Raw genomic sequence first — 21,269 nt, 5'->3', positions numbered from 1 at the left:
ATAAATGAACCTGGATATGTTAGCGACAGTATAGTGACTACAGGAAGTTTAATATTCATGTATTTATGTACACAGAAAAAATCACCTTGTCACTTAATCGTTGCATTGTTTAATGCAACACAGTTCCTAATATAGATGAATCAAAGTGATGTGTCTGAGCAGAGTTGTTGCTGTTATCATATTTATATTTCCATCTCATTCTGCTGTTTCTTGGGCGAACACCGCAGAGTAAAGGGTTCACCTTTATACCACTAGATGGGAGTATACCTGTATGTACACCATACATTTAGTTAAATGTACCCATGTCTCTGTTAATTAACTAGTTTATTGATACATATGTATTTAATGCCGTTTTTTCCCTCTGATATTTAATGTTTATGGTTCATTTGCAGCATTTACTTGTTATTTTTCTGTCATTTTTGTAACAGTTTAGCTCCATACCTTCCTTTTTTATAAGTTGTTTTCATCCTGTCTCACTAACGATCATGTCATTCCAGATCCTGCCTCCCATCTCGTCAGTCCAACTCCCTTCACCTGCCTCTGATCACTCCCTCATTACCTTCACCTGGTCTTCATGCCCATCTCACCTGTTGCCCATTCTCTCGTTAGTCCCCGTCTACTTAAGTTCCCTCACTTGAACTTGTCCTCTGCCAGATTGTGTTGTGTTCTTCTTGACCAGTGGTCCCCAAACTACGGCCCGCGGGCCGAATCCGGCCCGCCTCCCCATTTGGACCGGCCCCCGGAACAATACCAGAGACGCGTTCCGATTTATTATTTTTGTCACCTGGCCCGCTGCCGTTGAGATTGCAGTGAGACGCGGAGAAAATGTGGAGTGGTGCTCTTTGCAATAGAACATCTTTGATGGGACGTGTCGCGTCTCGGCCAATCAGCGTTCAGATGTCCACAGCGTTTGGGAAGTTAGGTTAGCTTGGATGTTAGTCCGCTACATCTGCTGCCGTCACGCTGCACGGTGTAGCGATACTAACAAAGTACCCGTACGTTAAAAACGATGTGATTTAGCATATTTTTAGTATCGATACTTCATTAAAAGAGCGATCAGAGCGCACGCGCTGCTTCGCTCCGTTAAATGCTGTCTGCACGTGCATGCACTCACAGCGAGTGGCGCGCGCATCCAGGATTTTTCCTGGGTCAAAATGAGTCTTCGGTGCACCGTCTACTCGTGCAAGTCGGTCTGTTGAGTGAGTGATCAGCAGCTGGCCGCTCGGTCCATTCGCGCACCTCACAGTTGCGTATTGATCAGACAAGAAGACACGCTTATCTACTCCAGTGTTATCCCTACTATTATAATAGGGTGAAATCTCCACCCCCCACTCTGTAATTCCCCCCCCCCATATTTTTAGTATCGATACTACATTAAAAGAGCGATCAGAGCGCACACGCTGCTCCGTTAAATGCTGTCTGCACGCGAGCGTGAGTGATGCGCGCGCACCACTCAGCCGTGATGCGCGCGCACAGGTGAGCGCACTCTCACTTCTTACTAGCACCCCCCCCCCCCCCCCCCCAGCAGACAAGGCAAACGTTATGTGGCCCTCACAGGAAAAAGTTTGGGGACCCCTGTTCTTGACCAAGCCCTCCAGCGTTACAAAGTGTATTTATCTGTTCCCGTCTGTTTTGTTCCTGCAAGCCGGATACCATAAAGTTCGCATGGACCTATTTTTGGGGACCTTAACTCAGAGCTATCTGTCTAAAACTTTAGGGTATTCATATTCAGATGCCCTTCTTTGAATTTGAAAAGGATTCAGATATTTAAGTTGTGCACGCAAGCAAGACGCGCGCATTGCCATGGTAACGACCTGGCCGAGGCTGCATGAACAGCCGAACGTTGAGCCTCGGCTCCTTTGTACTTTGACCTCAACCCGAGCTTGAGCCCTCTCGTTGACCAGAGCTGTGAAGCTAACTCCTCGAGCTGTTGACCGCTAGCTGAAAGTTATCCTTGAATCTCGTTCTAGTGACTGACTTCCTCCCGAGAAGCCTGAGAATGGAGGACCACCTGTACGCACGGGGCGACGCCAGAGGTAAGTTTTATATTTATATTAGCATTTTTGTTATTGGTACTTACCTTAAAACCATTTAAAACTTTCTCAGTTGAGAAACTAGTGAAACCTTTTGAGTTTATAGTTGAACAGTTCACAATGTCAAGGGGCCTGTTTGAAAAATACAGATGTGGTGGATGTTTCTCCGTGTAAAATGATTATTTAAGGACCGGAATGTCTTAAAAGTCGCTGGATATCTGTGGTATGTGTTAACTATTAGTGTAGTGTATTTAAAATAATGTTATTTTATTTAGAGGGTGTCAAATATGACAGATTTTACATTTACATTTCTGAAGAAAATTAATTAATTAATTCTTAATTCTGAAATTGAATCATGCGTCAGTGTGACGTCATCACACCAGGTGTGTTAGAGGCGCATCTGATTGAGACAATGAGTTGGTTTGTTTTGACTGTTTGACTGAAACGTCACTTATTCAACAAACATCTGCTCCTTTTAATTAATACTATCCCATAAACTATTTATTTAACAATTAACCCTCCTGTCGCACAATTAAAGGTTTATAAAGGGGAAAGTGAGAAGATATGAAACATTGTTGAGTCTGGAAGGTGTGGCTCACAAGTCTAAATAGTTGTATATTGACCTGCTAACTTATTGGTTAGCAGCTGGAATCTGAATCTATTATTGCTCAACGTAATCCAGAACTATTTTATGTAATGAAGAATCCTGTTTCAATGTTTCCCTGCAGCTGTTGGCGACTTCGTTGGAGCTCCGCCGCCACCCCCCCCTCCCAGCCCCCCGGCGGCAGCCATCGGCATCGACTACGGAGGTAAGAAATCAGAGCACGGCACAAATAAAGGTTTACATAGGGGGAACGTGAGAAGATATGAAACATTGTTTAGTCTGGAAGGTGTGGCTCACGAGTCTAAACAGTTGCATAATGACCTGCTAACTGATTGATTAGCAGCTGGAATCTGAATCTATTATTGCTCAATGTAATCCTGAACTATTTGATGTAATGAAGAATCCTTAAATGTTTCCCTCCAGCTGGTGGCGACTACGATGGAGCTCCTGGCCTCCCTACGGCCATCAGGTTAGTGCAGGAAGGTAACGTTGCACAAGATGAGTTTAACCATGTGCATGTGGATTTGTTGCTCTTCTTGGCCCGTTTCCCAGCAGATGACCTTCGGTTCCGACCCGTCCGAGGCCGACTCCGCCGACTCCTCCGACGCGCCCGACGCGTCCAACTTCGACAGGCCAGACGCGGACTGGCCCGCAGGTAAGTTATCAGGTTAGTGATACACTTGTCCCTTTAAACTTACACTACACTGTTTAAAGTACTGTTATTGGTTTGTATGTGCACTTTATTTTATATTCAACTGTAAATGTAAAATGTTACAATTCTTGCACTTTGTTGATTGTTGATTGTTGATTGTTTAATGTTGTCTAATGTTGCACCACCCGCCATGACACATTCCTTGTATGTGAAAATATAGTTTCCAATAGATAGATGAATAGACAGACCGAGAGACAATAGATAGATAGATAGATAGGCAGACAGACAGACAGATGGACGGATAGATAGAGCAATGAACAGATCCTTTATTTATCCACAGGGGGAAATTTGGTTGTAGAAGCAAGGTTACAGAGTAAAACACACAATATATACAATAAAATATTTGAGCAGGACATATTCAATTTTAGAAAATTAAATGACAAAGAAAATGCAAAGTCTATAGAGTGTATTTTCAGTTCAAGGGTTATTGATCAATTTAAGGAGGATATGGTCAGAGGTGATTTATTATAAAGTCTTTTAGCAGTTGGCAGGAATGTTCTCCCGTGTCTGTCCTTTGGTATTCCTTTCCTCTCACCCTCTCTTTAGCTGTGGAACGTCCTGAAGCAGCTCCGGCCCCAGCCCCCCAGAAACCAGAAGAGTCCACCAGGAGCAGCAGGGAAGAGGAGCCCGACTGCCCGGCAGGACTGATAAAGTGCCAACCAGCCTTCCCCCGCCAGGCATGGTTATACTTACTAACATTAAGAAAAGTCTCCAAGTTTTTTATTTAGGTATCGATTGCTGTGATACAAGAAGAAACTTCCAGGATCTCCTTGATGACGACGAAGAAGATGACGAGGGAGGACCACATGAGAAGGATGAAGGACTACAGGACCAGAAGCAGAGCGGCGGTTGCCTTTCTTTTAGTGGGCGGAGTAAGTAATCCCTCACTCAGACGACAGAAGTATCAGTAATACGATCCCATCACTGGAGGCCAGATCCAACCCAATAATGTAAAGGTTGTGTAGTTCAGTTCAAACGTATTCATGTCTGGTGTTTGTGTCTCACAGGGCAGGACTCCTCTGTCTCTCACCCAGCTGGAGGAGGACGTCAACTAACCCGTCACCCTCAGCAGACCACTACACAAGTCAATCAGGACCCCCCCCCCCCGCCCGTCCACCCAAACCCCCGACACCGCCCGCCCCGCCCACACAGGAAGCAGCTGTGAAGAAGACGGACGCTTCAGCCTGAACAAGACATCATAATTCTTTCATTTGTCACATGGAATCCTGTATGTTCATGTAAACTGTGTACAGTATGTAGATTGTTATCTCCTGATTTTAATGAATACATTTACCACAACATCGAAATGTCTTTTTATTCAAAACTACTGGGTCAGCAAACACTGTTATGATGTTCATATTGGGTTATAAATCAACTTTAATGGTTGAGACTTATGCACTACAATGTTATAGTTTTTATATTAAGTTATTGTGTTGATTCTTAATAATTAATGTCAGTAATATATTGTTAGTTTATGCCAGTGCTAATTCTTCATCTTCATAACGGGTAAATGATTAAACCAAAAATTATATTTTTGTTTTGTTTTGCCAAAAATAGCTTAAATGACCACAAAGATATTTTATCGTACAAAACATCCGACATGGCAAAACGTCAACATGCGTCATGTCAGTTGGCAACAATCAGTAACAAATACCAACATATATCTTCACTCTAAATAATCCAACTAAAGCAATGCCTCATTTATATTTACAAGTTTCATTGACGAAAATAGGAAAGTAAGGAACAGCAGTTTATGAAATGATGCTTTTATACCAAACTCCTAACTGGATGGAGAACATTGAAACAAATCCAAAGAACAGACAACATGGAGGAGGACGTCTCCACAGCCGCTGGACCTCGGCAGCATGAATGACGTCCTCTGGAGGCTGAGGACAGGAGACATGAGCCGGCACCTCGTCCACCAGCTCCTGGAGAGTCCGTCTGGAAGCTCCTCGCCTCCCAGCAGCCGGACACAGGGCTCAGCCTTCTGGACTCGTTGAACGTGGCATGTCGGGTCCAACCTGAAGAAGGAATCAAACGGAGACTTTAATCGTCCCGTTCATCTTTGGGTCGACGGACTTTTTGTAAGAACAACTCCCGTCTCACATCTAAAAAACAGAACAAATAAACCGGAGCATGACGACCACAATAATGTGTATTTGACTTGAATACAGAGAGGGCACTTTTCTCATCCAGGGCAAAAGGGCAGGTGCTTGAGCACCACTAGGGCTCTACCTGTGCACGCGCCTGTGTAGAACCCTTGAAAGAAATGACGGGATACTCTTTGCAGCCTGTGATGAGGTTGTGGTAAAAGCTCATCACTGATCCCCCCATGGAGTCGAGGGTGTCTTCGCTCAGAGGACAGTTCCTCAGGTTGGTAAATACCAGCTGAAGGACGTCATCTGGCATAGGAAGAGCAGCTGGAAGGAAAGTCAAGAAAAGGAAAACATTAGTCACGCTAGTCAGGATGAATTGACTGAACTCATCGAAGTTCGGATTAACAAGTTAAAATAAGAAAACATCAATATTCACAGTTGGTCAGAGTGGAAAACCTTATTTTAGATCATTTATTTGGTTTGAGTCGAGCATGAATGATGTGAAAACTTTACCACACAATATGATATCAAACAGAATACAATCAAATGTATTACTTTTTACCACTAAATATACAGGACAACAATATTAGAGCTCTCACTGACCCATTGAGATGGTGCAACACTGGTTTCAAATATTTGGGTATACAAATTGGCAAATCGGATGAACATATATTTAAATATAACTATATATAATTATTGGAACAAACCAAACTTAATCTTCAAAGATGGATGGATCTCCCTCTGTCTCTCATAGGCAGAATTAATACTGTTAAAATGAATGTTTTACCTAAGTTTATTTACCTATTTCAATGTCTCTCTGTAAATGTTCCAAAGAGTTTCTTCAAAGAGCTTAACAAAATTATAACCCTTTTATATGGCAAAGGAAAAAACCCAGGGTTAAACTCATCTCTCTGCAGGCTCCATATTCAAGGGGAGGGCTTAACCTACCACATTTGAGAAATTATTATCTTGCCTCTCAGTACCGACCAATCTGGATCTGGCTGCATGCAGAGAACAGTGAAGTTAGATGGGTCTCAATAGAACAACATGAGATGAAGTCTAAGCCGTTAAAGGACGTACCATTCAGCGGTAAAAACATTTTTTTTGCCACACTCACAAATAATTCAATAATACTGAACACATTTGCTGCTTGGCAGGAATCTCACTCACTCCTGGATATAAATATTTCTTTTCTTTGAAGGGCACCGCTGTGGGGTAATCCCAACCTCTCACACCACATAGCTGAGTCGGTGTTGCGGGGATGGAGGGATAGAGGAATTAAAACAGCTGCTGACTTATACATTAATGATACATTTGCTAGCCTCCAACAACTAAATGATAAATTCAACCTTCCCAAATATAGTTTCTTCAACTTCTTACAAATTAGAGACTGGGTTAAGGAGAAATCTAAAGAAATATTATCAGATATCCCAAAAGAAACTCCCCATGAAACCCTATATGTAACAAATTATGCAGATCAACAAAAGGAATAATATCTTCAAAATACGGTATCATCAACAGAAAGTCACCTGTTTATGATAAAACATCTACAAAAGGGAAATGGGAAACAGACCTAGGATGTGTTTACGAGGAGGCAGACTGGCATCACCTATTGGAACAGGCACAGACGGTATTAATCTCCACAAAACACAGACAAATTCAATTTAATATATTCCATAGGACATACTACACCCCTTACAGGTTACATAAAATGGACAGCAACATTTCCCCCAGATGTCAGAGATGTAAAGTGACAAACGGTGATCTTCTACACATGCTCTGGAGTTTCCCATTGATAGAAGAACTTTGGAAACGCGCCACTGAATTAACCTCAAGGATAATAGGAATTCAAATTGAACAGGACCCAAAGATATGTATTCTGGGGGACACAAGCTCTATCAATGCAAACTACTATAATAAATACTTTATCTTACTTGCGAGCACTGCAGTGAAAAAATGTATTCTGATTAACTGGAAATCCGAAAAATCACCATCAATAAGACACTGGATTAATGAGCTTGTGTCCTACTGCACACCTGAAAAGATATTATATAATGTGAGAGGGAAGCAGGCAGCCTTTGGAAAAATCTGGGGCCCCTTCATAGATATTCTGCCATCTCTGGACTTGGCTGATCGTGGTGGTGTGAGATCGGCGTCAAATTAAGCCCGCTGCAGGTTATTTATTTTGGTTTTATTTTGTTGTGAGTGCTGTATTGGCAGTGGTGTATAAAGTACCCAAGTCATACTTGAGTAAAAGTAAAGATACTTGATGGGAAAATTACTCAAGTAAAAGTAAAAGTCACCTATGAGAATACTACTTGAGTAAAAGTATTAAAGTATCTGATATGTTTTGTACTTAAGTATCAAAAGTAATTTTCTGATATTAAATGTACTTAAGTATTGAAAGTAAAAGTAAATGCTGTTCATAAAAAAAACAAAGGGTCAGAATTGTGAGAATTATGAAGTTTATTTGTTTCGGCCACCATGAACAAGGAGTATGAGCTAGGATGAACTTAGCAATATATGAATACTATGAAATTACTCAAATATAAATACACGATTAACACAGAAAAAAGCAGCACCAAAAGTAACAACCAGAATCATCACTTGAAACTGAACAAATTCCTGTTCATCTTCAAAAGAAGTTGATTTTCAAAATGAACAGATGTCAATCTCGCTCTTCTGGGGCTGAAGACGAGTCCTGCGATGCTGAAGAGCCGTTCACATGGTGCAGGTAGAGTGTGTCTAGCTTCACAGACCCTGATGGTGCAGGTAGAGTGTGTCTAGCTTCACAGACCCTGGTGCAGGTAGAGTGTGTCTAGCTTCACAGACCCTGGTGCAGGTAGAGTGTGTCTAGCTTCACAGGCCCTGGTGCAGGTAGAGTGTGTCTAGCTTCACAGGCCCTGATGGTGCAGGTAGAGTGTGTCTAGCTTCACAGGCCCTGATGGTGCAGGTAGAGTGTGTCTAGCTTCACAGGCCCTGATGCAGGTAGAGTGTGTCTAGCTTCACAGGCCCTGGTGCAGGTAGAGTGTGTCTAGCTTCACAGGCCCTGATGGTGCAGGTAGAGTGTGTCTAGCTTCACAGGCCCTGGTGCAGGTAGAGTGTGTCTAGCTTCACAGGCCCTGATGGTGCAGGTAGAGTGTGTCTAGCTTCACAGGCCCTGATGGTGCAGGTAGAGTGTGTCTAGCTTCACAGGCCCTGGTGCAGGTAGAGTGTGTCTAGCTTCACAGGCCCTGGTGCAGGTAGAGTGTGTCTAGCTTCACAGGCCCTGATGCAGGTAGAGTGTGTCTAGCTTCACAGACCCTGATGGTGCAGGTAGAGTGGGACGCCTATTGAAGAGCCCTGCCATACAGCAAAGGATAAACGCCCTGTTTTATAAACAATGCGCACCAGGCACCAGCGGTGATTGAAAAGTGAGTATACGCAATGCTGACTGAAAAATAAGTGGGTATACGCCGTATACCTGCGTATGCCCTGGACTACACCACTGTGTTTCAGGGGAAATGTATCGGAGTAAAAGTACAAGTTTTCATTGCAAAATGTAGTGAAGTAAAAGTAAAAGTATACAGAAATATAAGTAGTCAAATAAAGTACAGATACCCAAAAAAACGACTTAAGTAAAGAAACGAAGTATTTCTACTTCGTTATTATACACTACTGTTAATAATTAACAGAGACACGGGTACATTTAACTAAATGTATGGTGTACATACAGGTATACTGCCGTCTAGTGGTATAAAGGTGAACACTTTACTCTGCGGTGTTCACCCAAGAAACAGCAGAATGAGATGGAAATATAAATATGATAACAACAACAACTCTGCTCAGACACATTACTTTGATTCATCTACATTAGGAACTGTGTTTCATTAAACAATGCAACGATTAAGTGACAAGGTGATTCTTTCTGTGTACATAAATACATGAATATTAAACTTCCTGTAGTCACTATACTGTCGCTAACATATCCAGGTTTATTTATTTATTATTTATATTGATTTATAAATATTCTTCTAACGCTACCCTGCTATGTGTTTGCATTATAGAAGACTGTAAATACGAATATATATCACTGGCTTTTATTTGGACTTTCATTTTAAGGTCTTCCGTTCTATCGTTTTTGGATTCAGACAGAAACGGAAAACAAAAGTTTTTTCCGTTTTTTCCGTTTATGGTTTTAAACGAAGAGGCGAAGCAGAAGTCTCTAGCTCCCCCTTGTGGTTGATGGTATGCAGCATATCGAACTGTATTTTAACCATTGAATACAGAGGAGAATCCCATTTTAGTTTTGGGTTCTGAAATGATCAAGATATATATATTATATATATATATATATATAGATACATAATAATAATTTTTATTTATTTTTTCTCCATTAAATCCAACCAGTTTATTATGAATGTATTGATAATGTAAATTCCAGGTTTTACATATGTTGATTCCAAAGTTCGTCCAGTCTGCTAACACTATTTTATTTTGTATTTTAATTTAATTTTTTGGAGTTAAGACAATCAAGTGTGGATGTCATTGACGATAAACAGGCATCTTAACATCAATGTATACATATAAGCACTTATGTACACGTGTACACTTGTACACAAAGGCCACTTCAAAGTCTAAATATGACGACGTTCTTGACAAATACCTTCTCAAACTGTGATATTCGCCGTTTCACTTTCGTTTTTATCTTCATTTCAAGGTAAACAAACACATCAGCTGCCTCTTCGTCACGGCCGCGTTTCGTTTCACGCGGTTTCGTTCGCCGCGTTTCGCTTTTGTTTTCCGCCGTTCGCGCGACATTTCCGCGAACCACTCTTTTAAAGTTTCGTTTCCCCGTGAAGCAGCCGGTGACCGGTCGCGCGCAGTAACTTGAGGGCACAGCGATGTTTTCTTGGGGAGAGGACGGTCTCCGGGGCTTTCGGCTCAAAGATGGAGCGACCGTGGACGGCGGGCCGCCGGCGGACGACCGGGTTCAGCACCTGGAGCTCGGTTACCGCGTGGCGGAACTGTGCGCGGGCCGCGGTGCGCTCGCGTTCGTCAAAACAAATGGGAACGCGTTCGTGATCCGCACGAGCGCGAGCAAAGACGGGACGAGAGTGCGAGGCAAACAGAGTGAGCGGCTTAGTGTTTATTTTATTATTCATTATTCTAAAATAAATTCCTTTATTTATAAATAATAAAAAAATAGGAACAAAAAACACAAAATAGTAATTAATTAATTAAAATAATGTGTTGATAACAAATGTACATTTCTGCTAAGTCGTGCAAAAGGTTTCTTATTTTGCAGTAATAATTAAAACATTTGTATATTTATTTATTTTAAGTTAAATTCTTACTTTGCAAAGTCATGCAATTGTTTTCTCAGTGATGATGATGATCTCTTTACACCGTAGTGAATTTGTTGATAATTAAAAATAAATAAATCAATGTCTTACTTTTCAAACTTATGCGAACGTTTTCTTATTTTCCAGTAATAATAAATACATTTGTTCATTTATTTATTTTAAATCAACTTCTTACTTTGCAAAGTTGTGCAATGTTTTCTTAGTGATGACGATGATGATAATCTCTCATGCTGTGTTTGTTCTGTTAAGAGTTTTTGAAGTGTAAAGAGAAGATCCGGGCTGTGGGTTGCTATGGTGATGATGGTGACGATGATGATGTGGTCATGCTGCTGTCCGAGGGAGGAAACGTCCTCTGCGTGAACACGACTCACACCAGCAATCTGAAGTAAGGAGAAGTGAAGGTTTCGGTGCAAGTCGGTGTCCTCAATAATGCAACAAAATGTGTAAAATGGTGCGAATTTGTCTTGTGAAATCTCCCAATTCATTCTGTCGTCTGTGTTTTTGTACTTCTGTGTTTCTTCCTCTCAGGCCTCTGGCAGCTTTGTGCAACATAGTGGTGTCTCAGGTTGCTTGTGGGAGCCGGCACTCAGTGGCCCTCACCCAAGGTACAGTGAAGTCCACAGTGACTAAAGCACAGGCTGTATATACTGCTGTTGATATGTTTGTGTGTGATTCTCTTTTTTTCAGATTAAAAAAGGAAACTTTTCAATGTTGAAAGTTGTTTTGTTTCTTTTGCGTGTGTGTACGATTTTGGCGGACTGACTCTTTAAGAGTTTATTAACAAGTGAGTTAGAAAGGAGTTCCTCACTGCAGCTCATTAATTGACTCTGTCCGGTAGCGAGAAACAGGAAACAAGATCTTGGTGCTTTCTCCACAGGGGGTCAGGTGTACACATGGGGCCGGGACTCCAGGGGCCAGCTGGGTCTGGGGAGGAGCGGGCGGCGCTCCGACTCGCCCCAACACCTCCTCTCTCTGTCGGCGCTCCCCCTGGTCCAGGTGGCTGCTGGGGGAGACCAGAGCTTCGCCCTCTCCGTCTCCGGAGGCGTGTTCGGCTGGGGCGGGAACAACCGCGGGCAGCTCGGGCTGGGAGACACAACAGGTACCGCGGCAACAAGTTGGATCTCCATCTGCTTCACTTCAATTATAATTGAATAATAATTCCTTTAAAGATGAGATTTTACAAGCGATAACAACCTCACCTAGTTTCACGTCACGCAAACTGGAATGTTGTTTTCTGTTCTGTAGATAGACATGCGCCAACTCCCGTTGATGGTTGGAACACAAAGACAACTATTCACATTTCCTGCGGAGAGGACCACACGGCCATTCTGACAAAGGTTAGATTTTCTACTCTTTCCCCGCTCATTACCTATTAGGTTACTTCTCACAAATTTGAGTAGGCTATCATATCGTAAGATGTTGTATACATAGGCTCTATGTTAGAGGTAAACAAGGTCATTATGACGTCACCCAATCGGTTTGTGAACTGTTGATCTGAAGCCTCGAAGCATTTTGGACAACTCTTTAGCTGTAGCCATCTTGGCCTTTAGCTGTCGTCATCTTGGTCTTTAGCTGTAGCCATCTTGGCTTTTTGTGACCCGACACGGACAACTACCAGACCAACACTGTAGTAAACGACCTCTCAATCACAAGTTGGCACCGTCCTGAAGCATACCCTACTTTATGGTCTATGAAGAAGTAGACTAGAAACTACAGATTGAGACCATCAACTTTATAATTTGTTACAATGTTCACTGAGTAAGTAATAAATCAAGTGAGATTTATTACTACTATACAACCAAAGGACTCAACCCCTTCTCTGCCTCGGTAACATTTCATTATTGTAAAAAGAGCATTTCTTTCCTCGACAATAGACACGAGTCAATACTAAATAATAATACAAATAATTCAAATTCAACTCTCCAAATAACACCAAATGAATGATGGGATCGTTTTTAAATATCTTTCATTGAAGTAACTACGACTCTCTTTCTCTCTAACAATATATTTATTTATATATATATATATATATATATATATATATATATATATTCAAGCAATAAGGTGCAAGAGACAATACTTTGTCGTTAATAATATCTGCCTCAACGTGCGGAGGGACGGCAAACCCTTCAAAAGTACCCGTATAAATATATATAAAATCTATAGAGCTTTGTTAGTGACAACATCAACCTGCTTCAGCCAAAAGCAGTGCTGCTGAGAGCACTGAACCAACTCAGTAACGTTACAGGCTGTCTCTTAGTTCTCCACAGATGTGTAAATAATTAACTATATACTGTATAATTAACTCTGGTTGCTTCCTCAGAATGGGGCAGTGTTCACATTCGGCTCTGGTCAATACGGGCAGCTCGGGCACAACTCATTCGCCGATGAACTACGACCTCGGCTCGTTGTGGAGCTCTGGGGGGCAAAGGTCACCAAGGTTGCATGTGGACGGTACATTAAATCATCTTTTCATAATGCGATTTCACTTCATCAAAGACTACAATTCTAAACTCTCAGGCAGTTATTGGGAACACTTTCAGCATGTTTTTAATTATTTTTTGCGTCTTCTAATTGTGACCCCTTTTTGCTTCGAAATGCCAAAAGTTAAAGGTCATGGTGTGAATCAATGTACATGTATTACTCTCTTTGTATTGCCGATTTGCAAACGGATTGTTACACATCTTAAAAAACAGAGACCTTCCCCGTTCCTCTCGCTGTGGACCGATTACTATGGAACAGCCGTTTGCTCAATGGCCACCGGGATCATTAGTAGGACCTATTGGCTTGGAGGGTGTAAAAACTCCTAAAAATGCATCTTTGTTGAAATTAAAACACTGTTATCTCCACCAGGCATCACACATTGGCGCTGACGGACTCCAACAGGGTCTACTCCTTCGGGTGTGGAGAGCAGGGGCAGCTGGGACGCGGAGAGGAGAGCCATCCGTCGGTGCCGCTAGCCGTTCAACTGCCACGAGGTGACCACATTTATGAAATAATTTGATGAAATAACGTCAAAATAATGCCTTGGATGCAAGGAAAGGTGTCCCGGAGGTAATTATACTTCCATAATTCATTTTGTTAATTCCAGACACGGCTGACGCTGGAATTAGAGACATCTTCGCTGGAGGAAACTGTTCGTTTGCGACGTGCGCGTCCACCGAGGTACCGACATAAAACCGCAGAGCGCAGAGCGCGGCGGTGGGACGCATCGACTCAAACCCGTTTATTTCGCAGGATGCCAGTGAGGAGAGGAACGCCGGCGGTCTGGACAACAAAGCGCTGCGCCGCCTCGATGACGCGATTGACAAATGGACCGCCGAATGTGATCCGAAGTCGTGGAAAAAGATCCAAAAGTAAGCGAATTGCACTGGCCATTTATTTTCAATATTTGTCGAAACGGCCTGTTTTTCTCAGTGCAACAGACTAAAACATTTTAAATGTTGACAGGGAAATCCGCAGCTTCTTTTCCTCTGCATCCGGTGTGAATGCAAGCTTCCTTGAGCAAAGGTAAACGCAGTATTATGACATTTCAATAATCCCAATATTGGTTTATGGCCACACGCACCACTGTGCCTGAGGAGCTGGTCTACATGTAAGCGGAGTCTCCTTTCTTTGTGTCTTTAAGGAAAGACAAACACTTCCAGACTTCATCAAAGTACTCGGGCTTGAACTTGTCGGTCGCACGACACGCGTTCAAGAAACTGGTGAAGAGGGACGATGTTTTCACTGAGGTATGGAACTAAAATGTGTTCAATGTGCATGAAGGGTTTCAACGTTATCTACTTTGAGTATCCCGTGTGTGCTGCTGTTACTCTATAATTAATCTCAAAACATGTTCATAATACGGCTGTGAACTTGTCTAATGCTGCGATCACACCAAAAGTGTTGCGATTTACTCCCGCTAGTTTACTCGCTTGACTATTTGTGGCTTTTTGCTTCACTCGCTTCATTCGCACCTTAGAGGGGGCGTGGCTTATCTTTGTGGCTTTACACCGTGGAAACTATTATAATTTCCGCCATCCACCATGAAATAACTAACCACTATTTCTACGCTATACTTATTGAGGACATCCCACAAACGTTGGAACATCTAACGTCCTTGTGTCATTTGCAAAAGTTACAAATTCACGGCAATCGCAGCTACTTGCGTCTGTACGTTGACTTTCCATGGGATCTACTCGCGGGAAAAATTCTCAACGCTTTATAAGGTATTTTAAAGGCATTTCAGTTTTTAAAAAAGACCAAATCCCGTTGTTTCTCCATCGCTGTCCTTTTCTAACCAACAGGTTGAGGCCGCTGTGCTGCACCTGCTTCCTTCCCTTGACAAGGAGCCGGTGGGAGTGGAGGGCCTGAGGATCTACCTGCTCCTCAATGAGCTCCTGCGCGCGGTCCAGAGGCACGCACGCCATCGAACGAGCACGGCGCTCGCTGAGGCGGTCGCCGCCGCTGTCGCCAAATTGTCCGCTGACAGTCTCCGGGTCATAGGTGCAGTCAGCAAAAAGTTGTCCATGACAACGCTTTGTACATTCGAGTTAAAATCTATGAATGTTTCCATGACATTTGTTCTCATTGGAAGTGGCAGAAGCCGCCATTCCCGTGCTGGGTTCAGAACACCCACCGGAGCATGGGGACTTATTGGGGATCTATGCCCTCAGTAAACGTTGTAAACATGAGTTTATGTCTCAATCTCTAGTTTCAAGTCTTCTTCAATACAGAATGGTGTTGATTTAGTAAATGATGGTCCAGTTCGAGTCAAATAGACCATAAAGCAGAGTGTGCTTTAGGGCGGGCTTACTGTGATTGACAGTTATTGACAGGTCGCTTCCACGGCCTATTTCTCCGTGTTTTGATCTTATCAAAGTGTGTTCTCAGTCCACCTAAGACACGAGATGCAAAAAAGAACAAGATGGCGACGGACCAAAAAGCCTACCCATACCTTTAAGTCTAATATAAAAGGCTGGTGTACATTCTGTTTGTCATTCTGATAGTGGGGGGAAAAAATCCAAAAGACTGTTTATTCCGCCTTTATACATTTATTTTGTGTCATTCATAAAAATGTATGACATGTGTATGTATATATTTTCAATAACCCATGCAGAGAACATTGTGATCCATCAAACGTACGCTCACTGACCTGACGTCTTCCTCAGGGGACTGGTGGTCTGCTCTGCCGCCCTCCACCATGGTGGACCACGTTAAAGTGTGGAAGCAGACCCTCTCAGGGATCCTGTCCTTAGAGCCTGTTCCTCGCAACCCTGGAGTCAGAAACCTGATGCTCGTCCTCCAGTACATGTACAATGTTAGTTACGTTTATCTGTTGCGTTTTCTCTGAACATTACCGCATAATCCTCCTCACTGATACGCCAAAATACAGCTGCTTAACTTGATGAACTTTCCCCCGAATAAATATGTGTTTAAAAGGCCAACAGCAGGAGTGCAGAAGCCCAGAGGATGCCAGAAACCAACTTCTGTTTGCAGATTGACAAAAAACTTCTCGATCAGGACGTGCAGCGTTGGCGAAAGGTGAAAATAACTCACGGTGAAATAGTTTATGTTATGATGCCGTCCCTCCGTCCGTCTCCCTTTGTGTCTGTCACTTGTCAGACGCCATCCATTTAGACCATTTAGAAAGAAAAACACTTTTACGCACATTTGATGATCTGTGATCCCCCCGCCCCCCCCCCCCCTTTTTTCCCAGTATATCCATGCTGAGCCGCTTATCCTGTGTAGCTTTCCAATTCTGATGGATCTGAACTCAAAGCTATTTGTTTTTAACCAGAATGCGGAGTACAGCAAGGTAACTAAAACCTTAAGCTTGTACACTCAATACCGTCAAGGTGAATAAATCAGTTTCAATTGGTATAATGGGCTATGAGAAATAACATCTTGAACTGTATTGCAGTGGGAAGCAATGCATTGCAGAGGGTGGCCAATGATATGGGAACACCTGCTTGATCTGCACCTAAGCCGCGCATCACTTTTGGACGACACCTTTGAACAACTAGAGGCTTCTGATCACGAGGACTTCAAGTTACAAATTGCGGTAAACATGTCGTTTTGATCTGATGTTAAAGTCACACTTTTAAGACTCGTTGTTGTAGAGGTACTTTTGTATCAGCGACTGTCACAGGAGGAAAACTTAGTTTGTGCCATTTTGTCCTCCAGGTCAATTTCGATGAAGACTACACAAACACCGATGACAATAATCTCTACATAAAAGACTTTTTTCATGAAGTGTTTCACGAGATGATGTCACCTGAAACTGGGATGTTCATGTTCAACGACTCCCAAAGACTGGCATGGTTCCCCAAAGTAAACACATATTCAATTTATATCTTTCATGGTAATCATCCTATTTTGTTTATATTTTTCTGATATAAGTGTTGTCTCCCATCAACACCAGGACACAGAGGAGGACCAGAGGTACTTCCACTTTGGGGTTCTGTGCGGCTTGGCTTTGTACAACCAGCACATCATTTACTTACCCTTCCCGCTGGCTCTGTTCAAGAAGCTGCTCGGTGTAAAGCCCTCCCTGGGGGACATGATGGAATTCAGCCCATGTGTTGGACAGTAAGAGGAAATAGATTTATATTTAGATGACAAACTTTTGGTTTCAGGTGCATATTTCTGGTCACAACAGACGATAAACAGCCCGTTTGATATCTTATTCCTTTTGTATTTTGCTTCTAGGAGTCTGCTGAACATCCTGGAAAACTACGAAGATGATGTCATCAAAAACCTCGAGCAGGATTTTGTAGTATGTGCCTTACATATAGTCAACAACATATGTCATTCCTCCTCTTTTTGTCATCATTTCTCAAAGCAGTGATATCTCTGTCTTCTTTCTTTTAACTGATCAACAGATCAACTGGGATGGTGCAGAGGTTGACCTTGATCCTAAAAGTCCTGAAAAGCCCCTGACAGGGGAAAATAAGTACGGACTCTGCATCATTTGTGATTTTCTTGTGTGCTTTGTTATTTGACAATAATTGAAGACTGGAACACTTAATCAGCATTAATAAATGAGTACAAGTCAAAGGTTTTAACACAGCAGATGGTTTGTCACTCAACTGTTTGGAAAAGGGCAGGTACTTCAAAAATATTATAGCATGTGATTAAATATATTATTTAAACTAACTAACTTCTTTAAATAAATAAATAAACACAGTCTTAATATGCTCATTTAGGTGAAGAAAGTAATGCAGTCCTAATATACCTCAAAGCAATTAGGGCAAAACCAAACTGATAGTATGAGTAGAGTTGACAGGACAGTATAACTGTGTATCATCTGCATAGAAATTAAAAGATATATAATATCTAATAATTATGTGAACAAGGGGATGCATGTAAAAGAGAAAAGAATGAGGCCCATAATTAATCCTTGAGGCATACCACAAGTTTGTTTTGTGGACAAGATAACTAATGTACCTGAGTTATGCAGAATAATCCGCGTCAGAGAGATTTTCGTTGACGTGAAACTTTAATCTGCTAAACAGGAAGGAGTTTGTGGATGCCTTCGTGAACCATGCCTTCAACACATCAGTGGAGGGCGTGTTCCAGGAGTTCAAGCGAGGCTTCTTCCTGGTGTGTGACCAGGATTTGGTGAAGCTGTTCCGACCAAAAGAGCTGCAGAAAGTGCTGGTGGGCGCAGACCTCCATGACTGGGCCAAGCTGAAACAGGTACAGTCTAAAACCAGAAGTCATTTTTTGATTTAAGTTGATTTATTGCATCCTCATCCCATGCATTGTGCTTGATTTGAATACGTAAAATTATATTTAACAGAAGTGTAACAAGTCTGTTTCCCCGTAATTAGAACACAGTTTATAAGGGGGTGTACAGTGCCACACCACCACATCCCACCATCCAGATGTTTTGGGAGGTTTTCGATGAACTAAGTGAGGATCAGAAGAAAGCTTTTCTTTGTAAGTATTGTACCTGATTTTGAAATGTAAAAACAATCGTTTTACATGTTCTCATTTTCCAAATTCCAGACTTATTTTAGGCCGAACAATGTTGTTTTCCTAAACCTAACCAGAGTGGCTTTGTTGCTTAAATCTAAATGTGTCCGTTACCGTGGTTGTGTTTCCTGAAAATAACTGCATTTCACGGTGAGAAAAGCCTAAAAAGTGTAATAATAATGTCTTAATGTTGTTCTATTAATACATCTTCCTATGAGATTGAGTTGATTCTGTACACTCCGTATTTGGTAAGTCTTCTGTTGTAAAATGCCTTTGCGCAGTAGATGATGTTTTAGCAGAAACTTTGGTTGTCTAGAGTTAATAAATCAACAGTTATAGTTGGCGTGATCAGCGATAACACTATGTCTAACTCAACAGTCTGATTTCAGAGAAGGGTTGAAACACGAAGGATATCACACAAAATAAATGGAAAGGTAAAGAACTCACTGGTGACCACTTTCCCCTCCACTAGGGTTCGTGACTGGCTTCGAAGGGGTGCCCATTCTTGGCATGGAACAGGTCAAAATGAAAGTAAAAGTTCCGGACCTGTCCTATGACCAGTACGACCTGTCCTATGACCAGTACTACCCTAAGACGCATACATGTAACTCTACGTTGGAGCTGCCCTTATACTCAACCAAGGAGATCATGCAAACCATGCTCACAGAGGCCCTGAGCAAAAACAGAAGATCCTACAAGTGATTGAGGGTCTGTATCTGTACTGAACACAGGACTTCACTTTGTAATCGAGCACTTTGTGAATGGCTGAACAAGAAGCCGTTGAGCTACTGCTAATGTAACTAATGCAAATGTTAGGAGTTTTATAATCTTTATAATGAAGTTGTGTGGTGGATGTACATAAAAAATGCATTAAAACATGGGTGTAGATAGTGTGTATAAACTGTATCTGTTGCTGGGTAATCTTAAGGGATTTTACAAGTGTTGCATCTCAAGTACTAAAAAGTGTGATAGAGTTTGTCATTTTGGGGCCAAGTTGCACATAAGGTATTCCATACAAAATAAATATCGACAGCAAAGTAAACATTAACAGAAGAAAATGTTTGTTCCATGTCATGTTTTTCATGTCATTAAAAAGGAAAAGGAAATTGAACTGCAGCACGTCTTGCATTACTCCAGACACTCAAACGTTGAGCACAACAGCCCGTTGTTGAGGGGACGCACGCTGATAACAAAGATAGAAAAGCAACATGTGTTCACCAGTACACAGCGACGTGAAGCGCTGGCCCCATTCTTCTCGTTGCGAAGAGTCAACTGGGTTTATATAAATTGAAGGGAAATAACGCAACTCATAAGAGATAAACGTCTATGTTAGATATATAATAAGTACGAATTTCCATCTCCTCTTTTGGTGGGGCGAAAATACACCTGTTTTTATACTGTGTCAGAGTGTGTGGTGTGGAGGACGCAAACACACGCTCGTGCAGCAGCTTGAAAATCAAAGTGAGGGAAAACAACAGGGAATAAAACAAACAAAACAACGACCAGAACCGGCGAATCCAGAACACTCCTTTCCTTCGCCGAGGGCAACTCGACCGAACACTGTTCCTGGGGCCACGATCGGGATGGACATAAACTAGATGTTCCAACTCACGAGAAGAACCAGACTGGTGGCCACACCGTAGTCCTTAAATCAGCTGGTGGTACGGGCCAAAGGAGAGGGGCACTTCAGTAGTTCAGTAAAGTTAGAAAGATATTCACAGATTCGGACTTCCCGGCTCAATAGCTCTCTGACGAAACGGAGTTAAAGCACAAAAAAGACCTCTCTGTGATCGTAGTGATGTCGACAACAAGCTACAACCTTCATTTTACCAAAAAAAGCCGGTCTCCGAGATCGATAAATAACGTTGGTCTCAATGTGCGATCAGATGTGAGACCTAAGCCCAGGGACCGTCTGCAAAAAGCAATCCAGGAAAAACATATTCCAAAAATATTCAATATATCCACTGAAAGATTGTGAAGGCTGACATAACTTATACCATACGTCAAGTGGCCACCCTGTGTTGTACTACAGCTGTTTTTTTGGAAAAAAATCATCTTAAATAATTATTATGAATTATATTTAATATTTTATGGGAAAAAACTTCAATAGCTTCACTGTTATCAAGTGTTGGATGAAACCATTCATTTCCTACATCAATGGGCTCCACATAGGTGGACTACACCTCTTACTTTGGAGAAATGTGTTTTTGAAAAATTATTATGAATATTTTTTCTGATTTTATGGGAACAAATCTTCAATAGCTTCATTATTATCAAGTGTAGAGTAAAATCATTCTGTATCTACATCAATGGGCTCCACATGAGTGGACTACACCTATGATTTTGAAGAAAAAAGATTTAGAATAATTATTATGAATATTTTGTCATAATTTATGGAAACAATCTTCAATAGTGTCACTGTTATCAAGTGTAGAGTGAAATCATTCAATATCTACATCAATGGGCTCCACATGAATGGACTACACCTCTTACTTTGGAGAAATGTGTTTTTGAATA

At 41.9% G+C, this 21,269-nt stretch overlaps 1 protein-coding gene and 1 long non-coding RNA gene across 2 annotated transcripts; both read left to right on the top strand.

The window, feature by feature from the left end:
• Positions 1-787: 787 nt before the first annotated feature.
• On the top strand, positions 788-4,648 carry LOC130195419 (uncharacterized). The gene is made up of 5 exons (XR_008832058.1): positions 788-1,199; positions 1,971-2,036; positions 2,762-2,842; positions 3,061-4,221; positions 4,357-4,648. It is a non-coding gene; the product is annotated as an uncharacterized LOC130195419 (long non-coding RNA).
• Positions 4,649-10,319: 5,671 nt separating this feature from the next.
• LOC130195336 (probable E3 ubiquitin-protein ligase HERC4) lies at positions 10,320-19,863 on the top strand. Its single transcript, XM_056416814.1, has 23 exons — positions 10,320-10,557; positions 11,040-11,175; positions 11,319-11,395; positions 11,668-11,889; positions 12,036-12,127; positions 13,114-13,244; positions 13,644-13,768; positions 13,882-13,955; positions 14,028-14,146; positions 14,241-14,300; positions 14,419-14,524; positions 15,080-15,278; positions 15,944-16,092; positions 16,215-16,316; positions 16,492-16,590; positions 16,696-16,836; positions 16,959-17,105; positions 17,197-17,363; positions 17,484-17,550; positions 17,657-17,727; positions 18,290-18,473; positions 18,608-18,716; positions 19,225-19,863. The coding sequence occupies exons 1-23, from the start codon at positions 10,329-10,331 to the stop codon at positions 19,452-19,454; spliced, it is 3,036 nt and encodes a 1,011-aa protein (XP_056272789.1). The 5' UTR covers positions 10,320-10,328; the 3' UTR covers positions 19,455-19,863.
• Positions 19,864-21,269: the final 1,406 nt, after the last annotated feature.

Source organism: Pseudoliparis swirei, chromosome 6 (assembly GCF_029220125.1).
Source record: "Pseudoliparis swirei isolate HS2019 ecotype Mariana Trench chromosome 6, NWPU_hadal_v1, whole genome shotgun sequence".
NCBI classification, from domain to species: domain Eukaryota; kingdom Metazoa; phylum Chordata; class Actinopteri; order Perciformes; family Liparidae; genus Pseudoliparis; species Pseudoliparis swirei.
Note: the sequence above shows the minus strand (reverse complement) of the source record. Positions and strands in the feature narration are given on the sequence as shown.

Bases quoted from the DNA above. Each gene is read 5' to 3' on its own strand.
- LOC130195336 (XM_056416814.1), top strand. From the start codon at position 10,329: ATGTTTTCTTGGGGAGAGGACGGTCTCCGGGGCTTTCGGCTCAAAGAT. The intron at 16,837-16,958 runs GTAAACATGTCG...TTTGTCCTCCAG, and splicing joins ACTTCAAGTTACAAATTGCG to GTCAATTTCGATGAAGACTA. The intron at 17,728-18,289 runs GTACGGACTCTG...TCTGCTAAACAG, and splicing joins CCCCTGACAGGGGAAAATAA to GAAGGAGTTTGTGGATGCCT.